The sequence below is a fragment of the Echinops telfairi genome, unplaced genomic scaffold (genome assembly GCF_000313985.2).
Source record: "Echinops telfairi isolate 266 unplaced genomic scaffold, ASM31398v2 ScPeMD7_7416;HRSCAF=8454, whole genome shotgun sequence".
Taxonomy (NCBI): Eukaryota; Metazoa; Chordata; class Mammalia; order Afrosoricida; family Tenrecidae; genus Echinops; species Echinops telfairi.
In genome coordinates this window covers 2766799-2778742 of record NW_022111316.1, presented here as the reverse complement: position 1 = coordinate 2778742, position 11944 = coordinate 2766799, and the positions used below count along the sequence as shown (strand labels likewise).

Sequence of the window (11944 nt, the reverse complement as noted above, 5' to 3'; positions counted from 1 at the left end):
CATATAGATCTTTTGTTCTTTCAGTCAAGTATATCCCTAGATATTTCAATTTGTGCTTGGCTAAGATAAAGGGAACCACCTTTTTTATCTCCTCTTCTGTGGTTTTTTATCTGATGTGTATAGCAGCCCGATGGACTTCTGTTTGTTGATCTTTTATCATGCCACTCTGCCAAACTCCTCTATTGCTTCCAGTACTCCCCTTGTGGAACTTTTGAGATTTTCCATATATAAAATCATATCACCTGCAAATAACGATAGTTTCACCTCTTCCTTCCTCAGATGAATAACTTTTATGTCTTTCTTTGCCTTATGCTGTTAGCTAAGTCTTCCAGTATGATATTAAATAAGAGTGGGGACAAGAGGCATCTTTGTCTTGTCCCCTTTTTCAGTGGGATTGTGTTCATCTTTTCTCTATTGACTACCATGTTGGCTGTTGTCTTTTCATGTATACCTTGTATTGTCTTGAGGAATATTTCTTCCATTCTTACCTTCTCAAGTGTCTTAAACAGAAATTGGTGTTGGAAGTTTTAATAGGCTTTTTCTGCCTCTATCTTATTATCATGTGGTTCTTATAAGTTCTCATGTCAATGTGGTGACTGATACTCATGGTTTTTTGTATGATGAACCATCCCTGCATCTCTGGTATGAATCCCACTTGGTCATGGTGAATTATTTGTTTTATATAGTTTTGTATCCTATTGTCCAGTATTAAAGATTTTTGCATTGATGTTCATTAGGGATATTGGTGTGTAGGTCTAGATTCTTGTGGGATCCTTGCACGGTTTTGTCAGAGTTATACTAGCTTCATAGAAGGAGTTCAGGAGTTTGCCATCTTTTTCTATGTTCTGGAAGAGTTTGTGTAGGATTGGTGTTAGTTATTCTCTAAACACTTGGTAGAATTCTCCAGTGAAGCCATCTGGTCAGGGGATTTTTTTTCCTGGTAATCCCTTGATAACCTTCTCTATTTCTTCTATTTCTAGGGGTCTGTTGAGATTCTTCACATTCTTTGGGGAGAGTCTAGGAAGGTATAGTTTTTCCAAGATTTTGTCCCTGTCTTCCAAGATGTTGAATTCATTCAAGTACAATCCTTCATAGAACTGTGCAATTATCCCTTTTATTTCATTAGGGTCTGTTGTAATGTCCCCTTTTTCATCCCTCATTCTTGCTATTGAAATGTGTTCCCTCCTTTCTTTGGTTAGGTTTGCGAGCGGTCTGTTGATTCTGTTTATCCTTTCAAAGAACCAATTTTCAGCAGCATTAATTTTTCCATAGTTTTCTTATATTCCATCTCCTGAATCTGAGCCTTGATTTTTATTATTTTTTTTTTTTCTATTAGTGGGATAGTCCCGCTGACTCTGCTCTAGTTGTTGCAAATTTTGTGCCAGCATATTAATCATGAGTCTCTCTTCCTTTTTCAGGTGTGCATGTATTGCTATGAAACTTCCTCTGATAACTGCCTTTGCTGTGTCCCATAAGTTTGGTATGTCGTGTTCTCATTCTCATTGGTTTCTAGAAATTTCCTAATATCCTCTCTGATCTGTGCCAGTATGCACTCCTTTTGCAATAGAGAGTTTTTCATCCTCCAGTTGTTTGCTCTTGTTTTCTTCGTCTTCCTTTTGTTGATTTCCAGCCTTATGGCACAGTGGTCAGCGAGAGAGCCCTGTATGATATCAATGTGCTTAAATTTATGTAGATTCGCCTTATGCCCCAGCATGTGGTCTGTCTTTGAATATATGCCATGGGGGATTGAAAAGGATGTGAAATTTTTGTATTTCAATGAAAAGCTCTGTAAATGTCTATCAGGTAAAATTGTCTAATTGCAGTATTTAGATCTCTAACCACCTTATTTAATTTCTTACCCTGTGATCTATATTTCTCAGAGAGTGGAGTATTGAAGTCAACCACTATAATTGGTGAGGCTGTGATTTCTTTTTTCATCTTTTGGTGTGTTTGGTTGATGTATTCAGCGGTTCTCTCATTTGGAAAATATATGTTTACAATGCTTAGTGGTTCTTTGTCTACCTTTCCCTTGAGCATTATATAGTGTCCCTCCTTATCTCTTTTAATGGTTTGCACTTAATGGTTACTCCACTCTCTCCTCTTCTTCATAGTTTCTGCTAATAGGACTGAGCATATTCTTATTTGGGAAACTTATTTGTGATTGCTTGTTTTTCCCTAGCTGCACTCATGATTTTCTCCTTTTCCTCAAAGTTGAATAACTTAACTATGATGTGCCTAGGGGACTTCTTGGGATTCAGTCTAGTTGGTGTTCTTTCAGCCTCCTGAATGGTTGCCTTGTTTTCATTTATTAAGCTGGGGAAGTTTTCCACCAATAATTCTCTTACTATGGTTGCAGATGACTTCTTTGTTGTGTCTTCCTCCAGTAATCCAATAAGCCTAATGTTGTTCCACTTCATAGCATCAGACATAGCTCTTAGGTTTTCTTCAGCTTCTCTGATGATCTTATTAGATTTTTGTTCACGTTTGTTAAAGTCTGCTTGGCTGTCCTCCAAGTCACTGGGGGCAGTTCTCTGCTTCTTCCAGTTGATTCTCAAGGTCTGTGTGTCTGCTACTGGTTTTTGTTATCTTCTCCCTAAGCTCGTGTATTTCCCTTTGGTGTATGGACTTTATCTCCTCTATCATTTCATCGTTATTCTGTATTGTTTCCCTCATATCCTGTATGACACCAAGCAGCATTCTGAAACTTTCTTTCTGTGGCAGTCCAATGTCTGCTTCTTCTATGTACGTCATTATATTCAGGACATCTTCTGCCATCGCCTTTTGTTTCTCCTGTTTTTTCATTGAGGTTTTTGGGGCTGCTGGCTGTTTGCATTGGGTTGTTTTAGAGGAGCCAGGTGCCATTTTCCAGCGAGTCAAAGAGCACTGGTTCTCTCTGGGAGACTTGTAGGAATTCTTCTTCGAACTGCCTACAGCTAATTTCACTATGGAATCAACCTACCACTTTATCCTCCTGTGGCTTCCATCTCAGGGAATTGCCTCAGAAGGCTGGTGGGTGGCCTGCTTTGTATGTAGAACACCGCAAATGGTGGGCGGAATTGTCTTGGCCAGGTAGATCACTGCAGCAGTTGGGTAGAGGTTCCTGCAACAGCTTGAAATGTTGGTGAGTATTATCCAAACTGCCTTAAGCCATGTAAACCACTAAAGATAGGCGGGAGGAAATTCTCTCAGTGACATGGGCCCACAGAAGAAAAAAAAGGAGCTCCCCCAGGCAGGAACCACCAGGTACGAAGTTGGGCAGAATATCCCCTGGTGGAGGTCAGCAGGGCTTTCCCAGACTTGGGCTTCACTGCACAGGGTAGAGTTCACCTAACTGAGTGGGAGGCACGTGTAAATTTCCTAGGCTAAGGAGAGTGGTCTGGAGGTCGGCAGTGAGAGAACAGGGAAGAGAAAATGAGGGAGCGGGGAAACTAAGCCCAATGAGCCTTTGTGGGGATAGAGAGAAGAGAAACAAAAGTAACAATATAGCTGAGCACAGAAACCTGCTCCTCGGGCTGCAAGGGTTTAGCCCCTGACACAAGGCAGAGGCAAGCTGTTGCTATGTTAAGATAAAGCCCTTGCACAGGCTCCAAATGTTCCTGGCTCGGGTGGAGACAGTGGAGGGGCTAAGGTCAAACCCTAGCCGGCCTCCACTGTGGTAAGCCAAATACCCCCAGCCCCTCAAACTTGTGGATCCTTGCCTACTTATCTTTATGATGCTCCTCCTGCAATCCAGCAGTGTTGAAGATCTCTCTAAGTAACTCTCCTGGGCTGATTTCTATGGAGTCCCTATGGTATATGTTATGCAGTTGCCATCTTCCCAGAAGAGTCTCATATCATTTCTATACCACCCTGTATACCAGCACCATTCTTCTAAAAGCACAGTCAATTATTGGCTGTTATCTACCTCAATTCTAATGATGAAAACTGACTTTTTAACTGTATTTTTAGTCACTACCTCAGATTATTGGCTGATGACAGCAAACCATGATGGCACCAAAAATGAAAGGAGCCACATTTTTACTTCTCACTGTGTAATTATTCATGTATACTGCTTAAGATCACTTAAGTGTTTCTACCTCTCTCTCTTTTTTTAAAAATCATTTTATTGGGGGCTCATACAACTCTTTTCACAATCCATATATACATCCATTGTGTCAAGCACATTTGCACATTTGTTGCCATCATCATTCTCAATATGTTTGCTTTCTGCTTGAGCCTGTGGGTTCAGCTCCTCATTTTTCCCCTCCCTCTCCACTCTCCCCTCCCAAATGGACCCCTGAAAATTTATAAATTATTATTATTATAGGAATAATAATAGCTGTTCAAATATTATTCGACCCGAGGGAAGCCTGTTGTTCTCTTTCTCAGCCTCTCAAGGGCTGCTTTGATCTCCTTGTTCCTCAGACTGTAGATCAGAGGGTTTAACATGGGAATGATGATGGTATAGAACACTGATATCACCTTGTCCTTCTTTGTGGATTGACTAGATTTGGGAAATAAGTACACTGCCAAAGCCGTGCCAAATAAGACTATTACTGCTGCCAAGTGGGAAGCACAGGTATTGAAGGCCTTGGCACTAGCTTTGGCTGAAGAGATTTTCAAAACTGAAGCTGCAATGAAACCATAGGAAAAAAGGATAGTAAACAAAGGCCCAAACCCAATCAAAATCTCTACCAAAAGGAGAATCATTTGGCAGATGAAAGGATTAGAGCAAGACAAGGGAATAATTTGAGGCAAGTCACAGAAGAAATGCCCAATGATATTTGGCCCACAGTAGGAAAGCTGAAAGCAAACAACTGTTTGAGAAAAACTACTGAGGAAACCACTTACATAGGCTCCAGCAACCATCTTCCCACAGAGCTGAGGAGCCATGATGGTTGAGTACTGCAGAGGGTGGCCAATGGCTACATATCGATCATAGGCCATGGCAGCCAACAGACAGCACTCAGTCAGACCCATCCAATCTGCAACAAAATATTGAGTGGCACAGGCAACGAAGGGGATAGTTTTTTCCTTTTTAAAGAGGTCTGAAAGCATTCTGGGGCTCATGGAAGTAGAATAGCAGAGGACAATACATGAAAGGAAACTGAGAAAAAAGTACATGGGCGTGTGCAGGTGGGAGTCAATCCTGATTAGGAGAATGAGGCCCAGGTTCAAGGTAAGGGTCACAAGGTAGATCCCTAGGAATACTGGAAAGAGGATGAGCTGCAGCTCCTTGTCGTCTGAGAGACCCAGAAGAATAAACATGGTCACAGAAGAATAGTTCCCATTCTGTCCCATGGACCTGTTTGTTGCCATCTGCAGGCAGAAAAAAAGAAAGAGAAGAAATGGCTTTATTCTGGAAAAAAGAAAAGTGTTTTATTCTGGGAATAAATTTTACATTCTGGATAGAATAAACCATCAACCTTCAATGAAAAACCCTCTTGCATATATGAACATATATATTATCATTCTTTGGAAACAAACAATATTCAGTGGACATTGTTAGTCAAATTTCTCCTAAAATGTTTTTATTTCATGTTTTCTCATAACAGATTCTGCAAATATGTAAGATTTTGAATAGCCATCGAATTGTGACAATAGCATCATCTATTTATAAGATGAAACAGAAGATACTAGTCTATTAACCCCATGATCGGAGAAGTTCTGAATATGCACAATAAGTAGCCTAAAGTAAGTGTTGTATTAAAAATTGCCTTTAATTAATCTATAACATGAAGGACTCTTGACAATTCTGCCTTCCCGATTTCATAGAATCTGGAGAAATGTAGCAGACCAGTGAGAAGAGTCAACCAGAAGCAGTAGCTTGAAAATGGATGTGACATCATGGAATTAGCGATGTTAGGAAGCCTCCTGAGAAATGAAGAGAGTTAAAAAAACTCCTGACTACTCCCATGCTAGTGCAGTTTCCTTTCTTTAAATGAGAAAGACAAGTGTTAAATCGTCTAGGGCAATCATTGTTTATCTTCTTTGAGACCATTTGAAAACAGATGAAAACACAGGTTCCTCTATCTAGTAAAATAGAACTATTACCACCTTTGCATAGAATGTTTTTGGATTTATTAAGTCGCCTAAACTTTTTGTGGTTACAGGTTGCAGACCTCTAGGGAAGGTCTTTTATAAGGTCTGGGCTTAGGAAATAGGGACCAGATTGGGAAAATTGGACAGAATATTAGGGGGATTTTGTCCCTCTCATTTCCATTTGAATAAGTCCAGAGAAATAAAAAAAATCAGTCTTCAAACAAATGGAAACCTACCCAAAAAACAGTTTTGCATCAGGAACAATGGATTCACTTCAAGAGGTTACAAGTATCATTTTCTCTAGGACGCTACTAAACTATCCCAAACAAAAAGACATGTTTGTAGAGATGAACTCAAATTAGAAGAGAAAATATATGAAATACCTGAAATATAGGAAACAGCTGTCACATATACCATGGGAATCATATATAGGATATTAGACATTTTTAAGATTTTTGGAGAGAAAGACTGGTATTAATTAGATAAAATATTTCTATGAAGAACAAATATTGCCAATATTAGCCACTCAAAATATATTCCTTTTCCCGGTTCACGTTTCAGTCACTTTGTTCCAAAAGGTCATGCCCAGGAAAATAAAGCCAAGAGTCATTTCCCAAATCAGATTAGTTTTTGCTTTCAAGTACCCCGTTTTCAGATCAGAGGGAATTAAGGCATTAACTAGAAAAGAAAGTCAGGATATCTGATGCTCATATATAAGAAGAGTGTTAGCAGATCGATTGCCAATGTATTTATACTCCATTTTTTTAAATTTTAACTCAATTTATTGGGACCTCTTACAGATATCATAACATTTCATAGTTCAATCACATCAAGCAGTATTGTACAATCACGACCACAATCATTTTTGAAACATTTTCTCTCTTCTTGAACTCCTTGATATCAACTGCCTTTTTTCTTCCTCCCTCCCCCGCTCTACCTCCAAGGAACCCAGGGGAGACCCAAAACCCACCTGTAAGATAATTGGACAGTCCCTCTCAGAAGGGCCATACAGAAGGGGAAAAAAAACCAAGGTGTGGTATAGCACTGATGAATCACAAAACTATTCTCTAGCTCTTTAATACTTCCTCCCCTTACTATTGTGGCTTTTATCTTTCTTTGTTTTACGTCATTAATCATGTTAAAATTGCATAGGTGCATCTGTATATTTAAGACTGTTCAATTCACGAAAGCCAAGATATATACCACTTCAGAAACTGTAACAAGAATAATGTTTCCCTGAGGGTATGGGAAGAGATGGGAGTTAGGGGAATAGGGAGGAAGCTGATAGCACTGATGACTGTATAACCCTCCTGGATGGGATTGCACATCAGAATTGTATGTGAATGGAAACACTGGATTGTGTAAGATATGGGAGAAAAAACTGTTACAGGGAAAAAATAATTATTGTCCATTCTTGAGGAGTTGCCTGCAAAGAGAGTGAATTGAGGTAAAAAACTTGAGGAAAAAAGAACTGAAGATCACATTCATATCATTAACATCCTTCGTTTTCCCCCCTTACATATCTCTTTCTGGAGTCACAATCAAATGTGTATTGAAGCTTCTCATTATAGTCTCAGCTCTGACTATTATTATTTTTTGTACTACACAGTCAGCAGTTCAAAACCACCAGTACCTATGGAGGAGAAAAACACGCTTTTCTACTCCAATTAAGAGTTACCATTTCAGGTCTCCTATGGGCAGTTTACACCCTGTCTTACGTTCACTGTGCAACATTCACAAGCATTTGAGGTGATGATACCATGACTTGGGCCAGGTGTACTTTAGTCCTCAAAGTAAGTAACGTCCTTGGTTTTGGACACTCTAAAGAGGTCTTTTGCACCAGATTTACCTAATGCAAGTCTCATTTGATCTCTTGACTGCTACTTCCATGAACATTGATTGTGCATCCAAGCCAGAAGATGTCCTTGACAACATCAATCTTTTCTCCATTTACCATAATGTTACCTACTGGGCCAGTTGTGAGGATTTTTGCTCTGTTTACATTAAGTAGTAATGCATAATGAAGGGTGCCATTCTTGATCCTCATCAAGCACTTAAAGCTAGTGTTTCAAGTCTTCCTCACTTTCAGCAAGCAGTGTGTCGCATACATATATCAGGTGGTTAATAAGCCTTGCTCCAATCCTGATACCACATTCTTCTTCATAAAATCCAGTTTCTCTGATGATTTTCCCAGCAACTATATAGTACAGAGTAAATCTGTCCCATTGCACTTCCAAGGCTTTAAATATTTATAGGAACAAAAAGTCTCATCAGTCTCAGCTGGAACAGCTGTCAGATTCAAACTTGAACTTGCAGTTAGTAGCCCAATGCATAACCTACCAGGGCTCCTTACTAATCACTATAGGATTAATTAAATATTATCTAAAATGTTTTTCTAATGCTTATCACCAGACTCAAACTCCTTTAATAGGTATAGAATGTTTTCTAAGGAAACTGAGTCTTTGTTCTATAAAAAATCTTTAAAATAATTTTAATAACCCATCATGGTTATCTTGAATGTTTTGCCGTGATCTTTGCTTGAGCTCCCATGGAATTATTCCTTCAGTTTGGTCTTTTCTGATGGCACAATGGCAGTGAAAATCTACTCACCCTGGAGATGAGATTTTCAGCCCTGAGATGAAGGAACTTAAATCTAAACCTCTAGCCCAGAGCCACTCAAGACCTTGCAGAAAAAGCTCTGCGTTATTGCAGGTGGTGTGATCACCATCCCATACTGAGTGCTTGCTCAAAGGGGAGAGATGAGTTAACAAGGTTTAATTTGGGAAAGGAACAGAGGCTCTCAATGAAGGATTAATTCAACCACTCTGAGTAAGAGGGAAACAAAAAGAAAAGAACGTGAATGTTCAAGCAATGCCCTCAGGGAGAATGCTTTACACAAGTGGTCCTCTAAAAGAAGACGAGGAAATAAGAAAGATCTGCTTCTGAAATGTTCTTTATTCAAGCCTAACTTAGTGTGTAAAAGCTCACCTGTGTTTCTGAAATGAGTCCACTGTACTTTCAAGTTTCTGCACCTTAGCAGGAGTTACTTTCTCTTCAACTCCTAACATAATGCAAGACCTATTGAAAGATGAGGTTAAAATATTTTCATTCCAGCACCTTAATATTGACCCAGAATTGCCTTCAAAACATTTTTTCCTTGAGATGCCTTGGGACCAAAACAGAGATAAGGTTTAGATTTCATATCTACAAGTGTATGAGCTTGGGGCCAAGAAGTTTCAAAGGAATATTTCTTCATTTTTTTCTGTTCTTTCCAATGAAAGACTGAGGGAGGTGCGCATACCTTTGACTTGTGCTGTAAAGCAGGTGTTTTTCTGATGAATTTATGAGTGTCACCCATTGTGAGACCTTGTTTTGTGTGGGGTGTGATATTTCCTATAATAAACCACACACTACTTTTTTCTCCTACCTCCCACACATATGTTCTTTAAATCTAGTCTTTAGGCCACCAAGGATTAACAAATACATCCACACTGGAAAATTGCTGATTCAACCCTAGTATCTTAGATACTAGTATATTAGAATAATGCTTTCTTGGCTTTTCTGTACTTTAAAGACTTTCTTTGCTTCCTAATTGGTTGCTCCATGGGAGGTAGGGGTGGGAATGATGTGTTTTAGATCTTATCCAGCCTTGTCAGTGATTTTCCAGGACATATAAATAAGTTTACAAACATACAATGTATCTATGAAAGTTTTGATTGCCCCAGTTTAACCAGGAACCCTTTCTCAAAACACCAAACTTCTATGACTCACTTAAATTTTTTAAATTTAAATAGGATTGAATCCACTTTCAAATCAAGGTATGGTGTTAGATAGCTAACAATTTGTGCTTATTCAGGTCCAGCTGTTACTTAAAATTTTAAATGATGCTTTAACTTTATTTTGCCCAACAAGTCAGCATGGTATGTGTTCTTATTACTTCAGTTTTACAGATGAAGTGACTGAGTACCTGAGTGGTAATCAAATACAGGTCACACAACTCATAAAGAGAGGTGGGATTGAAGTCTAGGTACCTTAACTCCGGGGTCACACGTTTAACAATTATATTTTGCTGTCTCTCAAAAATGTATCAATTCCTTCATTAGCCTTGTTTTTGAACCCTCAAGTTCAAAGTGCTATGCCTCTTGGGTTGGGGGTAAGAGGTATATAGCCCAGGTAGAGAGGTAATAAATATGTCCATAACGATACAACACAAGAAGAGAGGTGATGTGTGGCATGAGTTAGAGAGAGAACTCAAATCCTGTAGGCAATCACCAACAAGATGGGAAAAGAAAGTTATAGATCCAGGGAGACTCGCATATTCTTTGCAAGACTCTCTCACAAAACGGCCCCAAAATGACAGTGCCTATTTCAGAGGCATTCTTGTACAAATATACATACAATTGCGACATACTGGTGAAGCCTGACAATAATACCATCACGATATCTCTTATGATAAATAACCTTTCATTTAATTAATAGAAAAACAGTAGCACTCATTGGTTGCAAAGAAAATGAGACAAGCAGATGGAAATTTTAATATTTCAGAATGAAGAAATGTAAAGGTATTACAATGTTTGCAACATGCATATTACTGAGGGGCAGAGACCTCTCAGTCTTTAGATGGTAACTACTGCAAAGTCTGTGTTCGCAAATGTTGAACATTAAAACCATCACAGCAAATCGACCCTCTGCAGAGAATCATGTTAAACCAGTGTCATCATTGCTAATCTGAGATATCTTCTAGTATCCTCTTTTCTCTACCACTCTAGAATCTTTCCTTCTAATCAAAACCTGTTTTTATCAGACTCTTTAATTTTCTTCATAGGTTTGGGTAGAGTTTGTCTTGGTATATAGTTTGTCTTGGACCTGTTACTTCAGATTTTTTTCACACCATTTTGGCATAATATAGTTGCTATCTACATATCTCCCTGAAATTGTACCTTTCTCAACAATTTAAAAGGAGGAGCCTTCATAGTATAGTGGCTAGGCATAGGGCTGCTCAGCACAAGTCAGCAGGTTCAAAACCACCAGCCACTCCTTGGGAGAAACATAAGGACTTTCTTCTCCCAGAAACCAACAGGGCCAGTTTGACCCTGTCGTATAGGGTAGCCGTGAGTCAACAGGGACTGGATGATAATAAGTGAGAGTGAGTCAGTGAGTGAGTCAGTGAGTCAGTGAGTAAATTAAAAAGGAAATGGAAAAGTAAAACAGTGATCCCTTTGATATGCTCCTATTCTTTAAGACTTTTAATCAGCAGTACTTCCTAGTGTTTTCTTTTGTACCTACATATATCTTGTATTAAAGGAGGTCAGTAGGTTTGAAGGTGTTCAATATCTAGAACAAGAAGCACACTCTAGAGTATTCTCCAGGAACCATGAGGACTGATTTCTGTCAGAACACCAATTATTACACTTATTCTTCACGAGGTGTCCCTTTCTTCCTCTAGAACATGACATGTTAATCAACATCTCTGTTGCAGTTCTCACTGCAGAATCGTTCCCCCAACCCAGTAGAATGAAGATTCTGCTGAAGGTTGACTTTTTAAATGGAACAAAGCAGGCATGGAGCCCCCTCAAAAATAATCAACAACTATTCATCTGTATCTATGGATTTGATTTTGTTTGAAATCCTAAGAAAAAAAGGTCACAGGTTCCCCAGTCCTGGCTTTGTGCTATTCTGTATTGATACAGGCTACATTTTACACTATCCTTTCTCTGTATGTTCGCATTTCAGGCCAAACACATCACCTAGACCCCTTGTGAAGTTTAGATACAAGACAACACTGATACTGAGTTATTTCTAAATCTGTGACATGTGCCTGTATCCTGTCTTTGACATGCCATAGAGAATAGCCCCTACATGACTCACCTAGGAGCTCCAGAAAGGATTCCAACTCTTTTTACTTCGTGATGTGCCCAGGTAT

At 39.1% G+C, this 11944-nt stretch overlaps 1 protein-coding gene across 1 annotated transcript; it reads right to left on the bottom strand.

The window, feature by feature from the left end:
- Positions 1-4329: 4329 nt before the first annotated feature.
- On the bottom strand, positions 4330-5298 carry LOC101663776 (olfactory receptor 5A1-like). The gene has a single exon (XM_013007802.1). The coding sequence runs from the start codon at positions 5296-5298 to the stop codon at positions 4330-4332; it is 969 nt and encodes a 322-aa protein (XP_012863256.1).
- Positions 5299-11944: the final 6646 nt, after the last annotated feature.